General features: G+C 50.4%; 1 protein-coding gene and 1 non-coding gene across 2 annotated transcripts; one reads left to right on the top strand and one right to left on the bottom strand.

Moving 5' to 3' along the window:
• Positions 1–7,219: 7,219 nt before the first annotated feature.
• TRNAF-GAA lies at positions 7,220–7,292 on the top strand. The gene has a single exon. It is a non-coding gene; the product is annotated as a tRNA-Phe (tRNA).
• Positions 7,293–10,887: 3,595 nt separating this feature from the next.
• LOC100117681 (glucose dehydrogenase [FAD, quinone]-like) lies at positions 10,888–13,173 on the bottom strand. Its single transcript, XM_008207124.3, has 3 exons — positions 12,702–13,173; positions 12,314–12,631; positions 10,888–12,248 (listed from the first exon to the last, which is right to left on the bottom strand). Exons 1-3 carry the CDS (start codon positions 12,936–12,938, stop codon positions 10,953–10,955), a joined length of 1,851 nt encoding a protein of 616 aa, XP_008205346.1. The 5' UTR covers positions 12,939–13,173; the 3' UTR covers positions 10,888–10,952.
• Positions 13,174–26,799: the final 13,626 nt, after the last annotated feature.

Raw genomic sequence — 26,799 nt, 5'->3', positions numbered from 1 at the left:
CAACGATTAGACGCGGAAAAGCCATCGGCTGACGAGGATAAGAATAATTTCTAAGCTCATGAGCGCTTCGCGGTCAAGTGTCTTGCACACCTGGCGTTCGATAAGGCGAGATAGCTATCGGGTGTAAAGCCGACGGATTTAAAATCGCCTGATGTTCGCGAGAGGAGTAAGTACTGACACGGGTCTCGGCTGCACTTGCTCCCCGCTCGTCTCTTGAGGCGCGTTTAGGCTTAACGCTCTCGTAAATAAAGAGCCGTAAAGCCCCGTAATATATTCCCCCCCTTTTTACGCGCATTTTTCTCGCCAACAAAAGCCGGGTACGTCCTCTCGAAGTTTCGTACGCGCGTGTGCCTCGCGGCCGGTATTTCGATGATGCCTCCTCTTCTCTCGTCGCGGCATCTGCATGTATCGCAGCCTGCGCACTCGTCGCTCGACCGGAGATAAGCTCTCTTAATTTATCGCACTTTTTTACGAGTCAACCCTTGATTTGACGCATGGAAGCCTAGCGCTTATTTACCTTTCGAACGGATTCTCTACAGTCGCGGCAGTACATTCATTTATCAAATCAGATATCGGAGCACGTGCCCCTGCGCGCAGTGCAGCCGTACTCGCGCGTCGGCATCAAGATAGCTTAATTACTAAAAATGTGTCCCGATAAGACGGCCGCGCTCAATAAATTCAATCTCCTCCGGAGAATTTTCAGCCGAGGCGGCTGGCTGCAGTTGACTCTCGGAAAGTGCGAAATCCGCCGAAAGACGTACGCGCCGGCTTTGTTTTTGCACGTTCATCAGATATTAACCGGCTGCCATTATCAGCTGCGTCGTATCTTCGGCCTACGGCGAGGAAGTAAGTGCGCGTATGCCGCGGAGAGATAGGGAGAGAGAGAGAGAGAGAGAGAGAGAGAGAGAGAGAGAGAGAGAGAGAGAGAGAGAGAGAGAGAGAGAGAGAGAGAGAGCGGAGATAACTTATCGCGCTCCCGCAGCAGCAGCAGCAGTTTGGCTTTTTTCTCGAGCCGAGAGGGAGTCGAGTCGCCGCGTAATAAATCGCCGCCGATTGTTTTTATCGATCTCGTCTCGGCGTGTCCGCAGCGGCGACGGGGAAAGAGACTTTTCAGCTATATGGGTACTCGCGTGAGTACGAGTCGGAGGGACGCAGTTTTCCTTGCGCGCGCGTTCGGTTTCACACGATTATATTTCACGGGATAGCTCTCCCGCTTGCGCCGCGCGACGCACGTGTCCTCGCGACCTCCGCAAGCTATGCGCAGCAGTGCAGGAGACTGCTCACTCTGATGCGGCTGAAGTAGAGAGCCGCGGCGCGTGCATCAGGCTCGCCGGGCGCCGTGAGAGCGGCACGCTTCGACTTTGGACGCGGATGCGGGAGATTAGGCGCCGCGTTCACGTGCCGAGAGGAGCTCTTACGTGCGAGAGTCCGAGTTTTCGATTGTGCTGCGCTCGGGGTGACTAATTTTAATAGACGATGTCGACTGATCTTTCTCCTCGCAAGATATTATCAGTTTCACACACTCCATGTATACCCAGCGACAGCTCCAGAAAGATAGCGCGCGACAGCTCGTTTCTTCGAGATTCGGATCGCCGACTCGGCAGTCTAGCGGCAGCAAAAAGCCAGAGCCGCAAAAAGCGTACCTCTCTCTCCAGGGGAGGTAGAAATCTCGGAGGAAATAAAGCGGGAGACAATATTACGAGCGCCGGACTTTCTTGCGAACTAGTCAGCGTGTAACACACTGCGCGCGCACCGACTTATTTATATCTCGTCGGAGCAATTAGTCCCGCGTCAGTTAGTCTCTGCCAAACCGTATAATTCATTATTTATCGCCGCGAATAAAGGCGATTTCTCAACGCCTAGAGAGCCAGCCGGCGAAATTAAGCGAGAATAGCCGGGAATTACTTTTGCCGATCCGCTTCATTGGGTCCCTTTCACGCTTCTCCGGAGAAATGACACTGCCTCCTCTCTTTCTCTCCCCGCGTGATTATTATACACTCGGCCGACTCGGCTTAATTTTGATAAATTTACACGCGAGAAATCCGAAAGAGGCGCGCAATTTAACAGAGGCCCGCTGCAGACACGCGCTCGCGACAAAGTCCGATGGCTATCTCGATATCTCGCGAGAGAGCGACGGACAGCCGAGAGTGACGTGGACTGAATTTTAGCGAGTCAGCGCGCGATGAAAAGGGACGACGCTGCGTTCGATGTTCTCACACACAGCTCGTGTGCGAGATCAGGCGCGGCCTGTGTGGCCCGAGCGCGCGATGAGAAAACGCTGCAAAACATCGCGACGTGTCTGATAGCCTGTCCCATTGGAGAAAGGCTTATCAGTGCGCGTTACTCATTTTTCCTCGTTCATCGCGGCGACGTCTCGAGGATATGGATCCGTCCTCCTTCGGTGATCGTATACACGGGATGCTTGTACACAAGTGATCGAAAAAAACTCAAAGAGCCGCTTTGTGCTCATCTCGTGAGTTGAGAGGCGACGACGTTTAGAGTGTCGGTACTAATTCCGAATCCGTTCGTCGGCTGAGTTAGCGAGCGACGCTCTTGCTTGCTCGACCGGCGCAATGACCGGAAAATGAGGTGCGCAAGCACTCGCTCGAGTTTTCTCGCGAGCGAATTTCTGCTTTCGTTGTTTTTACTTTCGACGTTGCCGAGGAAAACAGAGGCGAAGACCTTCGATTCTATTTTCAGAGTCAAAACAAACATGTCTGCTCTATAATGCGTTGGGCCCGATAAGATACCTCGCGAGTTTTTAATACACGCTTTTTTAGCTAATTCACACAACTCGAACCTACAGCGAGCGTCCGACTTCTATCTGTGTGTTGATAAATACTGCTAATCATCCGACTAGTTCTGTTTTCGCGAGGCTCACAACGCAATCAGCTCGTATAACGTCAAACTCAACTTTTTTCCGTGCGAGGCGCGAGTACAGTGGCGTATCTTATCTGTATAAAGAAGTGGAGACAGCTGTCAAGGAAAATAAAGTTAGGCACAGCAGTCGCTCTTTCATCGCATACAAGTAAAAGGCCCATATCCTTAAAACGAGTACTTTGCTGTCTCGTAGGCATTAACTCTACAGTTCTTCATCGGTCGACGCCGATCATTGCGAAAGAAGGCGTCTTCTCAAGCACATTCCGTTCTCCTTTTCCTCGGATGATGGTTGGAGAGAAAGAGAGACGGATAGGAGCTCTCTCGGTCGCGGAGCGTATAAATCGCGAGCCGAGAGTGTGCGACCTCTTGCGTCAGCCACCACTGGGGGGGGGGGGGCGTAATTATACCCGGCGTCGAGCCGCGGGCGATAACCGCGCGCGCCGCGATAAGGTCATCGTGCCGCGCGCAGCGGCGCATAATTATTATTATACTCGCGCGCGCCGCTTTCATCCGCTGTTAGTTTTCCCGGCACGGAGCACGTGACGCCCCCGCGTACGGCAGCGCTTGTTGACACGCACTGCATCTTTTGTTAATTTCCACTGGTGCGCTGATGCCGCCGTCGACTGCACTGACGCAATCAATCGAACGACGATAAGCTAGCTCTGTTGCGATAAGAGCGATTTATAAGTTGCACAGATCGTAAAATGCGGCTTAGGTGGAGCGAAGAGTGTCGTGTCTTTGCGCAGAGCGAGTGACCTACTACCGAATACGCAACGCGACTGCGAAACTCGAGCCCGTCGCGTCTGCCTTTTCCAGAACATCAGCAGGCGAGAACGCATTTCCGCGACGACAAAAATGAAAAAAAAAGATCGCGAACGCTGACAAGTGGTCTGCTCAAGTGTAATTATTTATCCGTCGCAGACGCGGCGAAACGTCGAGTTAGGCTAGGTTATGGCTTCCGATTACTCGGCGTCGATCACGAGATCGCGTCTGGCGCTATTCGCTGATTGCCGCACGAGGCCACGCACGTGAGCCCGCCGCGTCGTATGTTTGCCCGCGACGGCGTTATACTTCCATCGTAAATCTCGGCACGTATGACTGTGGGATTTATGAATGAGCGTCACGTGTGTCGCCGGCTGGAAAAAGAGGCTCGCGGCAGAAAAACGTGCTACTTGCATTGTATTGCACTTGGCTGTCACGCGGGAATCAGGTTCTATGTCATTCTTGCGGCGTGTCTGCATGCGAGGATTCGCGGTAAAATGTTTGCGCTCGCTTCGCGCTCGTCGACGACGTGCTTTTTAGCGGCTTTCGGGGGGGGGGGGGGGTAATGATTAATCTACGGAATAATCGAGACGAGTGCTTTTTCCCCTCTGTTTGAAAGTATGACTTATTGGAAGAAAAATGAGCGCGATAAGCGCGGCGCGGCGTAATTCGCGTCGCAGGATTACTATCCGCCGGAAGTATCGTGACGACACGTCTGCCTCGCGAGTTCCGAGAACGCCGTGACGCCGTGCGAAAAAGGCTCGTGTGATCGTGTCGCGCAGGCTAATTTCATCCGACGCGGCTATCTCGAGCGCCACCAAGCTCAGCGGTGGTTCCCGATAAGAATTCAGCAGAAAAACCCGCGGCGGGGATTTCTCACAGTGGCCGCCGACGAGATAAAAATAGTCAATTAGCTCGGGGATATTAAAAGCGAGAGCACGAGCTCATCATCGAATTAGCGCCTAACGATGGGAACAAATAGCACCGGCTGCTTCTTGCCGTCCGCTCTGGTGTACAAGGTTTTAAACGGCCTTGTTGTATAGGTTGTATGCACACGTAGCAATAAAGAAACGAGTCCGTCTTCCCACAGGCGCGTATAACACGCGCGCAATCCCGCATCGAGCGAGAACTATGTATCGAGTCGCCCCGATAGTTCTTGCAATTAGGCCTGCACAGCCAACGCGGATTCGTGTTTTGATTTAAAGAAGCTGGCGACTAACGAAGCTCGCGGAATGCAACGCCATGGCTCTTGGGAAATAAATTGCGCTCGCGCGCGCGTGAGAGAGAGAGAGAAAGAGAGAGAGAGAGAGAGAGAGAGAGCCAAGCACGCGCCACCGTATCCCCACCAGGGGGGCAGCCGAGTTTATTTTCTGCCGTATTGCTTCATATACCCAGTACCGACTACATGAGTATATATCTTAGTGGCACACACGCGTACAGCGCTTTAAAAGGATAAGCGTATTTTAAAAAATAGTCAGCGGTTCCGCTGCGGAGCGTCGCGCATGTAATGACTGAGAATTTCCTGCAGCGTCAAACAACAACACGTATGCGGCTCGCGCGCTCCTCGATGCCACGCAGGATATCCGACGTTTAATCTGATTTCTGGATTATATGCCCGCAACGACAACAAAGCGGCGGCGGCATTTGGCGCGAGCCGCACGCTTGGCCGTTTTTCTTCGTCGTTCCTTCCGTTTTTCTCCCCCGAAACTTCCTCGCACCCTCGTCGAGGAAGTGTCGCGGATATGGAAGTAACGGCGCGATGCGCTCCTCTGCATTTCCGCCTCGCTGTAAACCGTCCCTTTATTATTATTGTAATTTTTTTTCCCATCCTTTCGTTAATTTCGGTCGCATAAAATCCCTCTTGCAACGATAATGCGGTTCGAGCAGCAGCCACGGGAAACGAGAGCTGGTCGAGGAGTTCCAGCGTAACAAGCACTTAATTCGCGGTCTTGCGATTTAATGACTCGCGCTTATAATAAAGTATAATTCTGTACAAATCTTGTTAACTAATCGAATTTATTATGTAAAACGGCTCTGCCGACCGACAAGATACGAGGAGGTATTTTTGCCCAACTTAGCGGCTTATTTATGATAAGGAGCGTGTGTCGGCGTACGGGTAATGACGCCGCTTGCGCTCGCGCATCAACGAGTATAATGAATAATTAATGAGGCTCTTGTGCGCGCGCATGCACGTGTCAATTTCACGAAAATTACCAATCATTAGCCCTTAGAACGCTGCGCGCGCTTCTTATCTCTCGGGGCCCGTCAATGTTTTACGCAGTGAGCGGACTTTATGTACTTGACGCGCGAATTATTACACGTATCGCATCGCACGTCAACTGGTGCGAGATCCCGCCTGGCTCTTTTTAATGCCTTATGGCTGCGTCGTTTAACTTTTCACTCGATTTGCCTCGGTCGTTTGCCATACTTCTTTGTGATTTTGTAAAGCTGTAATACTGCTAAATTGATTCTTCGAAGTCGGAAGACCTGTTGCCGGGGTAAAGTACTGAGAAGTGATGCTTCCTTTTTTCGTCAAGTATATGTCGCATTTTGGAATGATATAATTATTTATAATGTTTAGTGGACAAAAACGGATTTCCATAAAAACAGACAAGATTTGTTCTGGCCATGTATAAGATAGTAATCCTACTCTAAAAAAGAGAAGAATCATCATTCTATTCGTTCGCTGATTGATCGTCGATTGACCAATAAGATTACGAGATAGATGACGAGACGCGCGTGATAGTTTTTATCTAACCTATAAAAATGTTTAATATAAAGCAGAGCGCGCATTGATCTTGCTAGTACAATTTTAAAACCCATGCCGTTTGCCTTACTTTATACGCGTTTATATGGGCAATTCTACGGGAAAAATGCCATTTTCTGGTTGGAGAAACCGAAAAAAACAAATGTTGGGGCACACTCCCGCAACTTTTTTGTTCTTATTGTATATGTTTAGAACCATGCAAAACCACGTTCTAACATCGAAAAAGTGCTTTGTGACACTGTTTTCTAGGCCCTTCAAATTCGTCGAAAAATAGCCATTGTTCAAGGGCATGCACCTAATGCAGAAATTAGTGTCTTTTTTCATGATTTTTCCGCATTTTCAATTGTGCGTAACTTTTGACCAAATCAAGCATTTTCAACGCATTTTTTTTTTTAAATTCAAGCTCTGTTCCCGGTCTTTTATTCTACCGTAATACATTTTCTGTTTGTGCCCTTATGCATTAGGTGCATGCCCTTGAACAATGGATATTTTTCGACGAATTTAAAGGGCCTAGAAAACAGTGTCACAAGGCACTTTTTCGATGTTGGAACGTGGTTTTGCATGGTTCTAAACATGTACAATAAGAAGAAAAAAAGTTGCGGGAGTGTGCCCCAACATTTGTTTTTTTCGGTTTCTCCAACCTGAAAATGGCATTTTTCCCGTAGAATTGCCCATATACTCAAAGCGATAATTTTGGGGTATTAATCTTTTTTTATTACAAAATTAATTTTTTTGCTAATGTCACTCTCAAAAGCAGCCGATAAGATAACGTGCAGCATTTTTACGATCATTCTCTTTCTCTTAGTATCAGCCGAAATAGCTCAGTTGGGAGAGCGTTAGACTGAAGATCTAAATGTCCCCGGTTCAATCCCGGGTTTCGGCAATTGATGTTTTTTTTTTGTTGCGCCAACTAAAGTCTTTTTAGCTGTTATACATAAATTTTGATAAATGTAACTATGTGGGTTCAATTAAAATGTTAATTTTCAGCGATGTTAATTTATTAGTCGCTATTACATAATGATACATGAAACGGGTAGGCATAAGAAATTGTCAATATTGCACTGTATTGCATTATTAACAAAATTTTATTAAAAAATGCGATATTTGTTTATATTTGTTTAAAATAATAAGTATGCATAAATAAATTGCTATAAAAGACAGTTAAGTTGTCTTGAGTTGTAGGCACATTAAGCGTGTAGTATCATCGAGATATTTGTTTGTACACTAAATAAATGAAGAGATTTACATTGAACAATATACAAATTCACCGCAGATGTCTCTTCGAGGTATAATTAGCGCGTAATGGAAATCTCGTGTTTGGGTCACGAGACCTAAAGCCGAAATTCGGACGCGACAAACATTAGTAGCCGTATAGTAAAAAAGGCGGCAAGAGGTCGCTGGTCGTGTCCTAAGAAAAGAAGAAGCCCCAGGGAAAGGGCCTTTATCCTGACAAATGAGCCAAGGTGACGGACACTCGCGCAGTCAGTCACTCGGTTAGAGTAATTATCCGCTTCCAAAAATACGCAGCCACTCGGAGCCGAGAGCCACACCAAAAGCGAGGCAGAGGAAAATGGGCGCCGCATAGTTGGACCAGGAAAGCCTGAAAAATTAAACGCCCGTAGTGTCATCCGCGGGTAACATGAGCGTCCCGGCTCGAGGATGTACCTTTCGCTTCCCTGACAAATGAAGGTTTGGTAAGCCCACGCTAATGACTTGGGCTCGGGGGAGGAAGGAGCCTCGTGGAAACCAAAAAACCACGAAATCTAACTGATGATTCGACAACACTCGCGCCACACTGGAACTATAAGCGGTGTGAGAAATACTACGCTATACGCCTTCTACTTATCTGCCGATAAATCCTCGCGATGGGGAGTCATGAATGGGGAAAAGGCAATCTGTTAGTGTTATAATGGAACGAATTTCGTGTGACACTTTCCGGGATTTCTCGCGGGACTCGCCTTACACGTGACAGGTGAGTTTATATCACGAATTCTAATTAAAGTGCGCGCGCGCGCGCGCTCCGATATGAAGCCGGATGTGAATGCAGACACGCGCGCACGCGATGCCAGCGCTGGAACAAAGCGTAATTCGCGCTCCTTCGCCAACGAAATGGACCACCTTTGAAGCCCCGGACTGCTGAGAGTGGTCTCGTAATCTCGGGCAATTTAGTCGGCTCGCGAGGCACATTGCAATCGTTCCAGCCGAATTAAGAAATTTTTGCGTGATCCGGAGATCCGGGGATCGGGACCCGCTGCGCCTTTTCGCGTAACTGATGGCCGCGCGAATTAGTCTTCCGCTTAAAACGAGATAATCGATAAGAAAATTGCGCGAGAAGAGGTGAAATTGCCCTCTTCTGAGAAATATCTTTTGAGCATAAATTTTAAGCGTTTCTAAGCACCGCAAAATTTTGATTGAGATAATCGTAAAATAGTATTGACATTGCGAAGCAAGGATCGAAAAAACGTTCTCTGTGAACGATGCGAAAAGCGCAGCCGGGCGTCCCGTCCTTATTTGATAATTCAGCGGCGATAGTGCAGCTAATTTCAGGTCCCGGGAAAATGTCGTCGTAAACGTGTTTTTTACGAGGACGATTAGGTTATCTCGAGTCGCGCGCGTTCGGACGTATATATTCTGTGAGAGCTGTACCGGTTGCGGCGATAATACTGGCTGCAAGAGGCCGATTGCAGCTTATAGTCCAAACACGAGCTGTAGATTGCCATTGTTGTTGCCGGCGTTTATTCATAGTCATTTAGAAAAAAAAACTTGATTTTATATAGAGGTGTGGTTACGCGACGTTCACCACTGCCCAAATATAACCGAGGGACCGTTAACCAGACTTTCGGAGGAGCATGTGAATCGCTCTCGCGGACTCACGTAAAGCAAATAGACTAGCGCAGAGCAAGGAAAAGAGAAGCTGCGACTGATCAAACAGCGCGCGGACGCTCACACCTGTTTCAACGAGAGGAGGCGACATCGCTGGACCACACCTTATTAAGCGCGTGACCCATCGCTTTTCTGTTTGCTCTCGCCTCTCTCCAAGCTGCGCTCGAGCCGCTCTTTACCCTTTGGAATTTCCGCTTCGAACCCTTTTTTTCTGCATTGTTTCGGGTGTACCAACAGTACGGCCCACGTTGTGATTACGAACCGGTGTAAATAAAAAAATGTGCCTAGATTGGCGCGGAGAAGCCGGGCCTAAACGAGATTCTCGCCGAGGTCGATGAGGTTGCAGGTCTCCGAAATGACGATAAATTCCGGGCTGCGGCTGGTGCACCGCGGCGACATACGGGGATGTCTCGCTGTAGGCTGCATGCGCGAAAGACAATGCGGCCGAGGATCCACAAATATTTTCGCAACGATTTCTCGCACGCTGGGCCCGCTTAAAGTGCCGAAGATAACGCGAGAGCACCGCAGCCAGCCCACGCCATACGCGCGCTATGTTCACCGCATCTGCTGCCTGCGGAATTTCAGGAGCAATCTCGCCCCGCAGCAAGACCATTGTTGACGATCGCGCGCACCTCTTGTAACTTTTACCTCGATGACAGCTATTTCAATGGCATTCACCATTTGTCTTCGAATCGGCCCGAGTTTCATGTGTGCAACTCGGCGTGGATGGTTCGGCTATAGAATAACCGAAAGCTCTGATTGAACAACTGTGGGGCGGCTGAATATTCATGATGGGCAAACAATCGATGAATAAACTAATAATTACAATTCATCTGCTTTTATAATAGAGCGAGATACGTGCTCGGAATCCTAAATTCTCGAAAAAAAGAAAGAAAAAAAGAAGGCAAAGAGAGAAGAAAAACGAGCGCACTGTTTGACGTACGTGCGAAGGCTCGGTAAATTTTGTTGGTCGAAGCGAGCTTCCAGAGTGTCTGGCTCGTCGTTATCTCTCCGCGCAGAGTTTTGGAGCTCAAACGAGCGTATCTAACCCACCTAAGACAACATTTGAGGAGCCTTAGAGTTGCTCCACGCACGAGCGCACACATAGATGCCTATACGCGTGGAACACTGCAGGTAGACGTAGGAGGTGTGTACGGTCAGCGCAGTAAGAAAGAGAGAGACGGAGCCGTTCGGTTCCCCTCTTCCTCCTCCCCCGACCCGCAGCTCTGGGAAAGTCAAACATTCAAACAACCGAGCGAGAAAGACAGAGCCCCGTCCGAGTGCTCCAAATGTTGACTCCTGGCATACATTTCTTACGGATCCTTTCCCGTCCTCGGCCGGATAAACAACCTGTCGCGATAATAATGCGCGTGGAAAAGACGATACCGGATGACGCCAACGAGAAGGACGGAGATAATCTTTTCCTCAATCGCTAGAGCCAGTCGATATGTGAATTTCTCAAATCGCGCAGGGGCAGCAGAGCAAACATATCGATGCGTGTTTTCTTATACGCCGTGTGTAGAGCTTCCAACTAGCGCGACGATTAATCTTTCTCGAGGACGGCCGATACAGTCACTGAAATAACACTTCGCAGATAGATTTTTGTATTTTTATTCTCGTACAGGCGCAAAAAGGATGTACATCCATCGCAAAAGTTGCATCACGAAAATTCAGCCGACCAGTCTTCCTTTATCATGTCGCTTGCCTTTTCGGCGATCATGATCGTTGGCGCGTTCGTATTTCCTCTCGGCAAGACTGGCATTACGGAGGCATCCACGACTCGCAGGTTGTTTATCCCGTGAACCCGCAGCCTAGGATCGACTACAGAAGTGGGATCGTTCGCGGGACCCATTTTGCAAGTGCCTATTCCGTGGAGACCCGCCTCCGTGTAATTTACCGCTACGCATTTTAAATACGCCTCGCTTTCCAAGTCCAAATGCTTGCAGGCGGGTTTTGGCTTTTTATAGTGGGTGATATTGGCCCTTTTGAAGGCTCTGGTTGTCAAAAACTTTTTTGCAATGAGGGCTCCTTCCACGATCGTTTCCAAGTCCGCCTCGCTCGAGAGAAAGTTTGGCTGTATCAGGGGAGCACCCCAAACAGGATCGCTCTGATTCAACTCGACCGATCCTCTGCTCTGGATATTCAGCAGTTTCAGTTTTATGTCCATGGCGTTGTAGTAAGAACGCGGATAAGGAGCGGCAGAAAAATTGGCCGGTACGTTCTCGACGTCCGTCACGATGCTGCTCTGCGTTACTACCAATATGTCCGGAACGCCGGGATTTTTCTCGCGAGATGTCTGCACGTATCCGGTCATTTCCGACGGAGATCCCAAAGTGGACAGAGGCCCTTCGTGCGTACTCAACCAGTACGTCGCGTCGTTTTGCACCTCACTGATGCCCACTATCGTGGAAGTGTTTTGAAAGATCACGGTAAAAGGGTTGATGTTGACGTGATCCTGAAAATTATCGCCGACCGGCAGATCTTTTATCGCTTCGATACCAAGTTTGGCGAGCGATTTCTCGTTACCGATTCCAGAAAGCATGAGAAGCTTGGGGGAATTGAGCACGCCAGCTGATAGAATAACTTCTTTTCTCGCAAACACTTTGCGAATTTTCTGTTTGTTATCGAAAGAACTGTACTCCACGCCGATAGCTCTCTGCGCATTGGAGTCGATGATGAGTTTAGTTGTCGGAGAGCTGGCTTTCACCACGAGGTTGGGTCTTCTGCCGCGAATGGGTCTCAAGAATGCTCCGTTCGTGCTTTGGCGGGAACCGTGCAAGCTTGTGAATTGGGCCCGGTTGAATCCGATGTGATCCTCCGAGTTGTAATCGATTTGCTTGTATCCCAACTCTTTCCAAGCGTCGATCAAGGTCTGAAGGTTCCTGTCGACGAACGGAAATCTTTGCACCGTCAAGTATCCTCCTGTGCCGTGTCGCTTAGGATCGTTCGATACGATCTATAAAGACGAAACGTTAAAAAACATAATTTTTGCGGTACCAATAGCAAACTAAAAATATTTACGTCTGCGTCCCTGTTGTCTTCCGATTTCACAAAGTACCGAAGCACCTCATCGTAATTCCATCCGAAATTTCCAAGCTCAGCCCAGTTGTCGTAGTCCAGCTTGTTGCCTCGAGAATAGTACATAGCGTTCGTTGTACTGGTACCGCCCATCACTTTTCCAGAAGCGTAAGAGCACTTTTTATCCTCCGAGCCGAGACATGCATTGCTCTGCGGCTGCGTTGTATACCCCCAATCGGCACTGCTTCCACTTAGAAACTTATTGAACGCTGGAACGTCCGCCACCATCGGTTCCTCTTCCCCGGCTTCCAGGAGCAGTACCTGCAAGTATTCGCGATGATGGCAAAAACGAATGATCGCGATGTGTCGTGGAAGTAAAAGGCTTACTCACTCTCCAGTCTGGTATCTCACTCAATCGATTGGCCAAGACACATCCCGCGCTTCCAGCGCCGACGACGATGAAATCGTACTCCTCGTAGGGTTCAAATTTTTTAGCGTCGGCGAAATATTCGTCGTTGGAATGACCGAAGCGTTGCACCAAGAAGGCCATGAACGCCAGTACCGAGGGCTGACACGACGAAGGGTGGCTGGAACAATTGGCCGTAACGTTAGCCGGAGTCCACGCCATTTTGACGAGCTATTTACCACAACTATTCTAACGTCTGCGTCAATAACGCAGGTAAAACAAACCGCCAACAAAGAGATTACGGGTATAGCTCGCTTATCGCATTCGATAACCCGCGAAAAAAATTCAAGCCAGATTGCTCGCTCGCACGGTATCTCGTTTGCGAAGGCCTTAACGACGCCCATACAAAGCGAATCATGCAAATGGATTCCTCCGCTTTCGAGCTTTCGAGCGCAACAAAGCGAGGCTGCACACACAGTAGCATTTTTCTAGCACTCCATTCTTAGCAGCTCGCGCTGATACGACGAGGGCTGGGAGAACGACATGCGATATAACGGCCGGCAATAAAATTGTTTTTACAGCAGTAAAATTTGTAATAACAGTGAGAAAAGGTTTTCAGCGATTATTTCAGCCATGCGCGAATACGCAGGCGGCCGGCTGCTGCAGCTTCTTTTTACCCGGCCATATACATTCTGCAGGCTTTAAATCAGCCGCTCTCTCTCGCTGCTCGCGCACAGGTTTCTTATTACCCGTCATATAATTCCAGAAGCTGGAGAGCGAGAGAGAGAGAGCAGCGGCAAGCGGTGGGAGAAGTTTCGTGCGCGGCCGTTAGGCCGATAAGCCGGCAGCAGCAGCAGCTCGTTTCCTCCGCGCGATTCCCACGAAAGAGCCACGCGCGATCGTTCGGAAAGCCACGCGCGCCTGCGCCGCGGCACAGCGCAGACATATACCTGGCGCGTATTCCGCGGATGCAAATAAGCCAGTGGCTACCGGCGCAGAGCTGAGAAAGAGCGAGAGCTCGTCGACGAGTAGGGAAGCCTGCGTGAGCCGCGGGGGCCGCTGCGCCGGCGTTTTGCCTTGCATTATTTTTAAACTTTTTATGCGGGTGTGCACGCTAGCCGCGCAGAATTCCGACGGCGGCGGCGGCTGCATTCTCACAATTACGCAAGTCAACTCATCCACTTACAGGGTGCGTGTACGTATAGGCGCGGATCTATAATGAAAGGTAATCGCGTGTGCGTAATGGACCGCCGTCGGCACATTGACCCGCATATCCAGTCTGTGTACACTCACACCTTCGACGCGGATGACGATGATTGTAAGCGCGGGTTTGGAAAAAATCGTCGCGTTCTCGCGAATCAACTTGCAAATACGCTCCGAGAAGTGGAGCGTGTCACTCCGCTGTATACGGCGTATTAGAGCCGCCGAGATAAAAAGCCGCCGACGCTGCTATCGCGCCGTGGAAGAGAGCGCGGATTTCTCGAAAAAGCGGACTGGCTGTATCCCGTCTTGGCCGGAAATACCGCGGGCAAAAAATGTCGCGGACTCGGGGAATCACGTTCCACTTATGAGCAGCTAGATGCAAGGTTTTCTCTTACAGCCGCTGTCCAATGTCGTTGCTCTCGTTTATTGTTTTATACCTCGGGAATTTCCCTTAGAACGTGCGCGGTATATTCAATTATTCCGCGATAAATCATCTTGCTAATTTCGCCGGTAATTTGACCGGACGAGACGTGCGCCACGTATTTTTCGACGATACCTTATACGAGGACCAAAAGGGAAACCATCCTGAGAGATTTCACACGTAACAACGCGCGGGGATAAGTCAGGGCCAGCAGCAGCGTCGTGCGCGCGTGTCAACATTTTTAACGGCACGGTATATCATGCCGATAAGTATCGCGCGGCGCAGCGGCAGGTATAAGTGTATAAATGTAAGCAAGGTCGAACGTGTCTCCGCTTACGTAATTAATCATTTTCGTCCGCGGTAGCCGAGAGAGCCACGTACACGCGCGCGGTTTTTTACGCGCCGTCTTAAGAGATCTCAAGGGATTTCGAATAGCCACATTTTTATGCGATCGTCTAGCCAATCAGCTGCAGACTCTCGGATGAATTCCCTCTTGCCCCGCCGCTGGAGAAGCTAATGGCGACAAATATTAATTAGCCGGCGTCTACGCCGTAAATTCAGGATCCGCGCGCGCGTCGCTTAAGGTATTCGTAAATAACCGTCGGCGCTGCGCGCGGTATACGATTTCACGATAACGGCCGCGAGTAATTAAATAGCGGGGCAGTTAACGTCCCCGCGAATGCGCCTTCGAGAAATGTATGTATGCGCGCGTCCGGTATCTCTCCGCGCCAGTGTGTGTGTGTGTATAGGAGGAGCGACTAGATCACGGCGTGACGTCTTGTTTGCGGCCAGATAGCCCTCGCGCGTGCAAAATTACAAATTTCGCTTCTTCTTCTTCTAATAGAGAATGTATAGGAAGAAAGGCGGTTTCCCGTGGAATACGGCGCGTCGTCCGCCGACGGCGGCGTAAGAGAGTGGGAGCCGATCTCCCGCGGGGCGAACCGAGCGTATAAGCGAGCCTCGAACAAGATAGAGGAGTCAGGGACCATTTTTTATGGCGATAAAAGCTCGAGGGGGGAAAAAGGATTCCGGCAATAAAAATTGCGTTTTACGAGAGGCACTTTGAACGCGCGCGATGGGCGAAGAAAAGAAAATTAACGATTTCGTGAGAGCGCGCGCGTATACGCCTGGACGCTGGCAGCTCTCTGGCGCGCTTGTATTTTGATTAAACCCGAAAATTCCGCTCGGAGCTCCGTTTTTATTGCTCTCCCGCTCTATCTAGGCTACTAAATCTATCGACTCGATCACTTAACGATCTCGACGCTCTCTCCTCCTTTTCCCCCCTCGACTCGCCTCTCGTACGACATAAAAATTTGCTTCGCGCCGAATTTATACGCGCGGCGTCGAGGTGTTACCTTTAACGAGCGATAACTACCGATTATTAGCGCGCGGTGCGTGCGGCTCTCTTTGCTCCTTTTTTTATACGCACCGAGCTCGTGAATCTGCGATCATTCGATTGACCAATTTCGCGCGGCTAATTGATCGATCGTTTTTCATGCCGAAAAACAGCATTAGCAATTACTTTCCGTACGCCGGTTTGGAGTCATTAATATTCTTATTGGAAGACTCATCGAAGCCCTTGTGTGTAATTTCCGGGCGGGTCGCAATATCTGCTCGAACTCTGCCGCGGCGATCGATCATGTCGCCGCTTGACGGGTAGCCGTAGAGGCGTAAAAGCTCTGATTGGATGCATTTTTCAAGAATTACGAGCCTGATTGCCTCATTCAAAATTTCACCCGTGTACCACCAGCCCTTTCGGTAATAACTTAACTCTCAACGGAACGGCGTCGGATGTAACGAATAAAAAAACGAGCGTAAAATAACGCGTTACTCCAGTGGTTCGGGAGGTCAAGTCGGTAACACGCGCGCGGAGGAAGCTCTCGAATGCAAATCGTACGCGCGCACGCGAGAGCGAGAGACGGGTAGGGCGGAAATAGTCAGTCGGTAATGTTAGCGCGGCCACCTGTTCCGACGTCGTGGTCGTCGCGCGCTCACGGAAATCAAAAACGGATGTCTGTCGTAGTCGCTGGCCAGCGGGCCATGTCGAGCGCCGATTTACTTGGAAATTAGGCTCTGCGCTCCGTGGCTCTTTGCTTGCTCGGCCAAGCGATTAAAGCCACCTCGTCGCCGCCGCCGCCGCACCTCAACCTCGGCACGTGATTCGTCCGCGCGCATGTAGTGTGCCTATGAGCATCTGCTCGTGCGCCTCGATCGTAACCGAAGTTGCGCAACTTTTTCTCTCCACGCGTCGAGTCGCAAAAAATTCTCAGGGCAAATCGAGCGTATCCGAGTCGGGTAACTGCGCGAGAGAGAGTCAAAGGATTGTAAAATCGAGTTTAGCGAAGGACTCGGCGTCGCCCCGTCACGCTCCGGCCGTCGTACTTCCACACGAGGGAGCAGATTTTAGGGAGCCATCCCCACCGCGTTACGGAGAGCTGCTTCCGCGCCGCGCCTCTCGCTCGCTTCCGGATGGGCTGAAGCGCACAGGTGCTTAATTCATGAATCGCACGCGGGAAAGATCGTTGCGTTAGCCGTTCATTCAGGACTTCACCCCTCGCCCTCGTGCGTGTAGCGAAAAACACCTCGCAGTGCTGTTTACGATTTTCTACGTATCTGGCCTCACAATCCCGCAGACCGAAAGAGAGCGCTGGATAATCGCTCAACGTAAAAATAACGCGTTCTAAATTATCAGCCGTTCGAAGAGCCCCTACTTCGCAATAAATTCGCCCCGGGGACTCTCGAGTATAATTATGCGTAATATAACATCGCGGTCTCTCGTCGCGGGTATTATAAGGCGCGAACCGGTCGACGCGATCCCAGAAGCTTCGATGTCGATGTCGCGCTCGATACGATCTCTTTAAATACGCGACGACGAGCATATCTCCTCGCCGCGCGCTTCTTCGCTTTCGCGCGCGTGTATACCGTATGTATATAGTCTTATCCGCCGATTAAGCGTCGAAAGGGTAATCTCCGCGAGCATATGTGTCGAGGAGATAAATCCAGCGCGGCGGAGAACCGGCTCCGTGTGGGGTTTCCGTAATTCGCATAAATCCTCTCCCGTTCAGCGCGCGCTCTTTATTCGAGTATTTATTACGCTGTGTTTCTCGGCTCTGAAATTTGCCTAAAAAGCTCGTGTCCATAACTCTCTCGAGTTTATGTTATGTAGCTCGTCGGAGTGCGTAAACGTCGATAATGACGCGGGCTAGTTATCATCGACGTGTCGTGTGTGTGTCGGGGCCGCGCGAGATAGCACTTATCTCGTTTACATGTAGCCTATAGGAGGGAGCTTAGACGCTCTAAGACTCGACGGGAAATTTCAACATTGCACTTTTTTCTCAAGCTCGAGGCTGCCGTGTATATCGCCGGAAAAATCTCGAGCGTGTTGTCGCGTTGTCGCCCCGCATATATACATACCGGACTATTGATCGCAGGACACGATTGAATGTATCTTATCTCGTGGTTTTTTTTTCGGATCCTCGCGGTGCGGATGCACCCCGATAAAGCGCACGTATTCGGCTACTTTTATCTCCGGAAAATAAATGGATCCGCGTATCTCGAACATACACTTAAACTTATGGGATAGAGATATTGAAAATAGCCGCGAGCGTCGACGATAAACCAGAAGTCCGAGTATACATAGTAAGACGTTTCGCCTCGCTAATGTAACAATCAAATATTAAATCACCGATGGCTCATACGGCGCATTGTACACACCGAGGCGGCGAGTGGAAAGTTTGAGTTTTCAGGTGCGCGCGCGCGAGAGAGATAAAGCGGCGCGGTGCAGCCTGCGGGGAGTTTAATTGCCCGCGGAGAGGAGAGGAAGCGGACCAGCCACTGAAACGAACTGCCTAATTGCTTCTGCGCTTATCTCGGGCAGCTCTGTGCATACAAGCGTCTCTCTCGTGCTCGGCGCAGTACGTTTACGTATTATATTCTCCGAGATTTTTGCGAGAGACGCGGCGTGTCAGGCGCGGAAATTCACTGGCAAGCGCTGCGCAAACACGGAGATTATACCGCCTTGATGCTAATACATTTTTATATTTGACTCGATGAATACGAGCATTTAAACGCAAGCTACACCAACGATACGCGCGATCTTTTCAATCCTGCCGTCGGCGCTGTGATTGCCTGCTCTCGAGCACATAGCCCGTTCCTCCCGAGGCGATTTATCTGCGGCAGTGTGCGAGCGCGCATGCGCTTGCGTGCGACCTAAAAGCTGCTCTCGCGACGTTATCGGGCTGCGCGTGCGAGCGAGTGAGCGCAGGGGGCATCCGCTCGTCGGGGGTCAGCCCACGACCCGGGACGATCCCGCCGCCGTCGCTGCTTCTTCGACTCCGTTCTCTTTTTTCACTCGCTCTTATCTCACTGGCAAGCAGCGTATACGCGGTCGTGCTGCTGACCCCGCGCCGCTGCAGTTGTTTTCAGCGAGCCGAGCGAGCGAGCGATCGATACGTAGGAACGATAATAAAGAGCATCGGGCGTTCGTAATGACGGTGAATCTGGCGCGCGAGCAGTGCACGGTTAGCGGCTTGCCGGTTTGGCCCAGTGGAGCGCACACCCGGAGGAAGCACGCCCGCCGGAGAAGGCACGCTTCGCGCGTGTGCGCTGCACGACTGGCGTAGACTACTCAGTGCCCGAAACGCGCTGCGCTGAAAAAAGCCCTCGAGCGAGTATGGCATGATGATACACGCCGCGCGGCGGGGAACTGCGCACCACTAGCCGGAACACGCGCAAGGCCTCTGCATACGCGTGCTCTGATCTTCTGCTTGGCGCACAGCTCTCGATATTAGCCGAGCTAGCAGGCCGAAAACCCATACCGCCTCCTACTTTGAGGCGTCTCAGTCTCGACTTTTCTCTCTTTCGCGTCGTCGTGCGGCGGCTCTTCGAAGCTCACGGCGCCACTTTGAAACATTTACGCCCCTCGTGAGCGCGCGCTATCTGCCGGCAGCGCGAAATTATCTCCAGGTATTCGTATTTTTACTCGCGGCCGCGCAGAAGTGCAAAACCAACAAGATACGCGGCTCTGGCTGCAATGAGGAAGCTATTGACATTAGATAAAGCCGGAGGCGGTAGCGAGATCGTTTTTTCGCTAGATTCACGCGTACCTCTGCAATACAGTTTCAGGTAGCATCGCCCGGTTTGTTTTCCCGACGCCTCCCGTTTGCAAATTTCCGTGAGTCGTCGCTTGTATCTCGCGCGCGCGCGCGCACGTACGTGACCGCTTTCTTAACTCGCGGCTTTAACACCTTCGAGCGTGCGTTTCTTTTTTTCCCTCGGTTTCGCGCCGCGCATGAAATAAGCATTGATATAAATTGCACGGCTCCGCGCGGCCACTTTGGATTATACACAGCGATCATACCTCGCGCGCATTTCAATTGAAAATTGATGATTGCATTTACATGAAAAATCGATCCGGCGCGTGTCGCGATAAAACGACGCCTTTTAACGCGGGCTACAACGACTTAATAGCTCGACCGGCAATCTCGATATTTTCTCTCTCGCGCGGTATACGTATATGACCGATATTATTGCCGGCGTGCAAGCGAGCTTTTAAGCGGTTGGCATTACGTGAGGCGTTTGTTAAAAATCTTAATGAAACGAGTATTCGAAACGCTTGCGAAATGCGCATACGACGCGAATGCACTATCGCCCGCGAGTGAGTTATGCCAATTGCGCGACTGTACTGTAAAATAATTATCTTTCCACGGCTAAAGTAGAAGCCCTTCTCATATGCGCCGCGCATCCTTTATTCTCCGGGGCCATCAAAAGCTCGAGGCGCACGAATGTCGATGCGGCATTTTTTTCGCCTTTCTGGAATTCGAACAGGCAATTATGGGTAAGCCAGCAGCAGAAGCGGCGGCTCTAGTTTTGATGTAATTTCGCGTCCCGGAATGAATTAGGCCGTCGGAGTTACGGTAGCCGAAATCTGAATCGGCTTTTCGGGAGTAGTCATTACTCCTTATTATTGTTCAAGCCAATTTTTCGGCCGCCCCCGGCTACTCCCACAGATTGCTTCGGCGCGATCTTCCCGTCCAATATAGAATATAAAGTAGCTTATTTTGGCCGAAATTGCCATCGCATTCCTTTATCGCGATCGATTAAGTCTACCGAACGAAGAACGACGGCGTTGCATAGAAGCTCTTTATACCGTCGCTCCTAACGGAAGCCTATAACAATTGAAAATATCTCTTTTTGTAAACCGACACTTTTAAAGTGCCAAAGTATAAAGTCATCTAGGTGAATTTGATTCTAATCAGCCATTCGCTTATCGGTATTTTAATAGCTTCCCTAATATAGAACTGTAGACGCTGGTTAGTTTGTTTTTAACATTCAAACGACGAACCCCAGCGATACTTATCCCACTTACCTCATTCGTATTCCCCCGCAGCTTCTGTTCCGGAACTAGCCCGACGGAATCACTTAACTCGCGCGTCGGCACGGCCGTTTTACGAAATCGCCTCACGACTCGGGGAGTAGGCGCTAGCAGCGCCAAATGCAAATCGGCTTCGGTTCACGCGCGCTTCTCTCATTCCCATAGCCAGCACACAGGCTTATTCTCATTGGCAGCTGCGCTCTCGCGCGTGGAATTCGCGAGTCGTGAAAATACGCGGCTGGGCTGCAAGAATAGGCGGGATTTTTTATAGCCCCGTCGACGTGCCGAAACAAAAGGAGCACACTCGGGGGTGTGAGGCGTGAAGAAGCAGTAGCCGCAGCAGCAACAGCCTAAAAAGGAATCGCGTGCCCACGACGGCACTTTCTCCCTCCGCGCATTCTTGAAAAACGCGTAAAATCGACTTCGCACGGCCGCCGCAAAAGGAGCCGAGCCAGGGAGGACAAAGGGTCTTTTTGTCGCTACGATCAAAACAATCTGTCGGGCTGGCTTGAATGGCCGGCGTATAAAAGTGCTCCGAATCGCCAAATAAATTGTTTTCTTCCTCCGGCCGCCTCCCCCTCCTCTCCCGCGGTCAGCAAAGAGCCAACGAAAACAAAATTGAAAGGAGAGGCCATGTACTCTCGGTCCACATTCGACAACAATAGAGCGTCGTTAACGCACGAGCCTATCATCCGCGCGAGATATTGTTGCGTGAACGTGCCGAATAAGGCGTGGGTGCCCCTTTTTTTCAATCCCCCGAGAGGGAGCCCTTTTTTGCTCTCGATCTCGAGCCGATGCTCCTCTTCTCGATGATCGATGCTTCAGGTGTTGGATGACGGAAAAGTCCGCGCGGCCTGATTGAAATTTTATAGATGGACCGGTTGATGGATAGTGTGTGACGTAGGCGTCTTTTATACGCGCGCGTTTGTGTATCCGTCGCCGTGAAAACGTCACGGTTTTTATACACGTCGACCGCGAAGAGAGTTAGCTCTCGGGAGTAGAATAAATAAAATTTGACCAAGCGCCGATCGTTTCGCTAGTTAGTTAGGCAAAGCAGCGGCATCATCGCGGGGCCTTGAATAGAGCGAGACGAAGGGTTCCGAGCGAAAAAATAGCTCATTTAATCCGTGCTGCCCCACCTTCTCTCGACGCTATTAAGCGAGGCAGCTTTTGCATTTTTAGCCTGCGAATTCATCTTCGCCTTCAGGAAATTAACGGCCCAATTAAAGCAACCATTAACCTCTGGAAATATCTCATTAGGCCTCGGGATCTTCTATGCAGAGCTCTGGTGGAAGGGGCAGTTTTTTGGCAGAGTCCATAATGATAATAGTTGTTCGCGAAAAAATGTTGCGCAACTCTAGAAGCGCTCCGTCGCTGTCAGAGTTCTCTGGCACTAACCTAACTGCATCGGAGTCTATTTCGATCGAGAAAAGTCAATATCGGAATGTCATCCAATCGACGAGTATGCATATTTTAAGACCCCTCGCGCGCGCGCGGGTTTCGCAAGACGATTTAGGCGCCCTTACGGCTAATGCAAGTCGATCAGCCGGCGGCCGATAATCTAAATGGAATTTCGAGCCGACTAAATAAACAAAAATATTATTCAGCGCACGCTGCTAGCGCGCGCATAAGAAAGTATGACCGGTTTCGCGTCCTAATGGATTCGTCCACTTGCGGTGTGTAGGAACCTGAAGCTTATTATACATCTATACCTCTATAGCATATTGGCGGCGGCTATACGAGCGAGACTCTCACGTGAGGCTCGCTTCGAAATGACGGACCAGAGAGCAGCATAGAAGATAAGCCGGTGCGCAGAGCGCGAAGAGGAATCATCAATCATCGCACGCGTCTGTTTGTTTCGGCCGAGGCGCCGGCGATTGTCTTAGCCTCGAGCCTCTCTAGGTTTTACGAGCCGCATTGTCTTGGGCGCGCGCGCAGGGGCCTAAATCATCGATTTGCCAAAGTTGTGTGCGGCTGCATGTAGGGGCCTTTTTCGACCGGCTGCGCTTTTTCCGCCTATTGTCTTTGTTTCACGGCTCATTTTCGCGCTTTTGAGTTTCGCTCGGTGGTCATTGTTTTCATGAACAATGGAATTTAATTTAACGCATGCGCTTGCTTTGTCGGCCGAGATTTTAGACTAATAAGTTTCGACGCTCTGCGCGCAAAACCACGTGGTGCTGCAGCCGAACTTTTCGAGAGTACAAAAGGCGCGTAAGCGTGCCTTAACCAAAACGAATTACCGCGATAATGGAAGAAGCCCGTTCTCGCATTTTTGTTCAGCCCCCGACGATTTATGTGAAAAAGAAACGTGAACGAGATGTTTTTTTTTGCAGATTGTGAATTCAACGCCGGATGCATCACGACGTTATTGCAACAGCGATGGCGGCGCGGTCGATTTTTCCGCAATGAGCTTTACGTCACTTCGGTCTTCGATTAAAATTCGTTCACTTCGGTGGGCGGGTTCGGAGGGATCTCCGACGTGCCAAAGCGAGCAGAGGAACTCCGTGAGGGAGCCATCGTTCGCATTGCTGCGCACCTGCGAAGAGTAAGCGATAACATTTATTTTTGATACATTAGATCGATCATTGCATACGAACGTACCTTTTTGCCGTGACGTATTACACGGAAGAATGTTGATTTATCCGCGGCGGGGGGATGATATCTTGATGCGGGGAGGGCGGCACGGCACCAAGAAGTATCATTAAATTCCGAATAAATAAGCCGGGAGAGAGAATGAGAGCGAGCAGTAGCAACATACTTGCAGCCTCATCTGTCCCATCTATTCGGCAATTTGGCTCGTCAATCAGGCCGCCGCTGCGGCCGCTGTTCATCAGCCGGCGAATGCCTCTCGGGACAGTAATGAGCCCGCGAGTACACGTGCGTGAGTAGGCGGGATTTCGACATTTGTCAAAAAAGTATTAGACTCGTTCAAGTTTCCGCGGGGCTGAATGATTTAATAGAGTTCGGTTTTTTGTGTCTAGGCCGAGAGAGAAAAGAATAGGGATGAAATGGCTTGCGTTAAGCGGCCTTTAGCCCTTTCGACAATTCATCGATCAACTTATTTTTCTCGCCGCTGGAATAAACGCTGCAGCCGAGCGTGCAGGTGACTGCGCGCGAACAACACACACGAGAGCCGAAAAGTGGCGTCCTTCGTGCTGCATACGCAGCGAGTGAGCGTGAGACACCCCGCCGCGTTCTCCCATAAAAATCAGAAATTAAAACCAAAAGCAATTACACTGATCTATAGGGCGGATGGGCCCGGCAGCAGCAGCAACAGCTTATGACTCGGCATTTGAAAGGCACTTGTAGCAGCGAACGTATTCAGCTCATTTCAATTTTTTTTCCATTTTCGAAATTTATGCAATAAAAACCGCGCGGACGGGCTTGAAAATTAATTTCCATTCTCGCAGAGGCCGAGCGCGCGCGGCCTGTTTATTTGCTTAATAAACATAAATTCTCGAGCTTGTCAGTCGGAGCGCGATAATTGCGGTAAATAGCTTTTGTTCGCTCTTTTGTGCGGGCCATGCGGCTTCCTCCGAGCTTCGGTTTTTCTTTTCACGTGCGCGCGCACTTGCTCTTGCCGCCGCCGCGCAGAGAGTCAAAAAGCCTAAACAATGAAGTTTATGCAGCGTCGAAAAGGGCTTGGTGTTGTATACTGCACACGCATGCACCGCGCTGCGGTGCAGGGGATGCAAATGCGCGCGCAACACAATGGCCCCTCGAGTCTCTCGCCGGCAGTAAATACCAGTATAATTGCCAGCAGGGCCCCGCGAGTATTTGCCGAAACGCTTTCGTACAAGCTGTGCATTTTCGATCGGACGCATGCAAATTTCTTATTTCTGTACGGTCTCCTCCTTATCTCCCTCTTTGTGCCTCTCGAGCGCATTATCTATACACACACGCGCGCGCGCGCGGGAGACACGCCTCCTTTTCCTCTGCCGGCGATACAGCCTCTGATGCAGCCGCTTCCGTCGCCGGCGTCATTAGGCTCCCATACACTATCGACCTCGTCTCAATGATGCGCTTGGCTTTTAGCGGTCTGTGTCGGGAGCCGATAGCCTATCGGGAAATACCTGCTTACAGCGGCGCTGGTCCCGAAATCGCCCGCCAGCGCTATGCTCGACCCAATTTCAATATAAGAAACTACCGGAATCTCATTTCTTAATTAAGCCGCAAAGCCGTCCTATATCCTTATCGCTGCTCGCATGAATTAATTACGCTATCGCCGATAAACTTCCGAGTGTATATTCGTTGGCTTTAATACTCGTGTATAATACGCTGAAAACTCGGGCTGAGATCGGCGTTTAAAGCCAGTAAGGATATAAAGCGACAAATTTAGTATGGCGTCGTTAATTAAGCCGCTCAAATTATTGGCTCTTTTTTTCGGCGACGATCGTGCGTGCGCGGCCGCCGACGAATTATAATAAACCATGTAAGCCGCTTTTTTGCTCGCGAGCGCCTTATTACGAATTTGTAGGAGAAATCCGCGCTCATCGGTAGGCCGTAAAACGCGCTGTCTCCGAAATCCATCAGAGAGCTCTTTTATACAAGGCGCGCGCCGCGCCATAAAGTAATTTAGCATTTCAGAAAAATTTAATTAACAGGATCGCTCGCGATAAGGCCTGATAGGACGCGCGCGCACGTCGAGACACGACTCGAGGTGCTTAAATGCGAGCCTGACGACCGTATCGTAAAAGCTTCGCTATTAATTAAAAGCGTCTTTCACGCTGCTTGATATACTTTTTCTCGCTGCCACGCGCGCGCGCGTCTGTTTTATTGCCCTCGTTGCGGGACTCGGCTTAATTTTCAATTTCATCCCGCACCGTTCGTAGACGTAGAATCGTCCGCGTCATCTTTCGCCAGCTTTTAGCCTCTTATTGTATAGGCGCGCAGCTGCGACTCTTCTCACGCTGAAAGGGTTCGCTTATTTTGACACTCGGGGGAAGCTACCGACGAGCCGTCATCGCCTGTATCCGAGATTCGATTTCAGATATAGCCGTCGTCCTATATTTCCGAGCAGTTTATGCGTACATTAAAAGGAGAAAAAGAGCAGGCCTCTGTGTGTACGCGCGTATAATGCAAAAGTAAAGCAGGGTAAGTCGACGGCGGCGGCGCGCAGGAGAAACCGGTGCCAGCAACGACGAAATGGCCAACTCGTGTTTGCAGATTGGCCCTATCTCCGACACCCTGTCGCAGCCGCGAGTGTCGTTTCCTCTTTCCGTCTGGAGGCCGCTGCAAAGGAAGAGGAAAGAGTGCCGGGAGATAAAGGGAACAACACGGGGCGGGAGCGGAACAGGTCTCGCGCGGAGGGAAAAGGAGCAGCTACTATACGCGCCATTAGGGGAAAAGTGACCGCGCGGCGACGGATATGCGCGCTACAACATCCGGACTCTCTCGCTCGCGAGAATCAGCTGAGCGCGCAGGTTTCTCTTCGTCGTTCTGAGTGCGTTCATTGTTCCGATAAGCCAGGCGAGAGTTAAAAGCTTTTCGACTCCGAGGAAAGCTGCTTGGACCGCCGCTCGAGTCTCGTTGGACGAATTTGCTTTTGGTTTGAACATTTTCTCGAGACAATTGTGAGTATTGATCGTGTCAAGCTGCGCGCCCCCATTTTCCTGTTGTTAGAAACAGAAACATTAGAAGTTGATATTTTTTGTCCAGCTCGGAGAAAGAAACAAATCGACGGCGACTAAACAAGCGGCTCTTGTTTGGGTTTTGATATTCGAGGTATAACGCGACGCGAGCGGGACCGAATATTAAGGGCTGATTGCGAAGCCGCGTGTGCTCGTGAAATATATTTCTAAACACGACCGGTGCGCGATCCTGTTCGGGCAACGAAGGGGCGTGTGTAATAGTACCCAATAAACTGGACGAGGCAAAAATAAGAGAGCTAAGTAGCCCGCTTGTTCCGCTTCGGACCGTTTACGCGTTTAGTGCGCGGCGCTTATGTGCCGTTTTTTTCACGGCAAAATTCGCCGTCAAAATTTACAAAAAAACTCGACAGCAAGCTTCGTTGTCCCTCGAGCCGAGGGAGGCGCGAAAGCTCAATTTATATAGAATTCAGCACCGTGGCAACAATTAGGAGTCGG

This window comes from Nasonia vitripennis, chromosome 3, assembly GCF_009193385.2.
Source record: "Nasonia vitripennis strain AsymCx chromosome 3, Nvit_psr_1.1, whole genome shotgun sequence".
NCBI classification, from domain to species: domain Eukaryota; kingdom Metazoa; phylum Arthropoda; class Insecta; order Hymenoptera; family Pteromalidae; genus Nasonia; species Nasonia vitripennis.
The sequence above is the reverse complement of the archived record's forward strand: the minus strand, read 5'-3'. Positions and strand labels throughout refer to the sequence as shown.

What these genes read in the sequence shown, in the direction of transcription:
- LOC100117681 (XM_008207124.3), bottom strand. Translation starts at nt 12,938, where the DNA reads ATGGCGTGGACTCCGGCTAACGTTACGGCCAATTGTTCCAGCCACCCT. An exon ending in GTGAGATACCAGACTGGAGA is followed by an intron (nt 12,632 to 12,701) that starts GTGAGTAAGCCT and finishes GAATACTTGCAG; the next exon opens with GTACTGCTCCTGGAAGCCGG. An exon ending in AAGACAACAGGGACGCAGAC is followed by an intron (nt 12,249 to 12,313) that starts GTAAATATTTTT and finishes TCGTCTTTATAG; the next exon opens with ATCGTATCGAACGATCCTAA.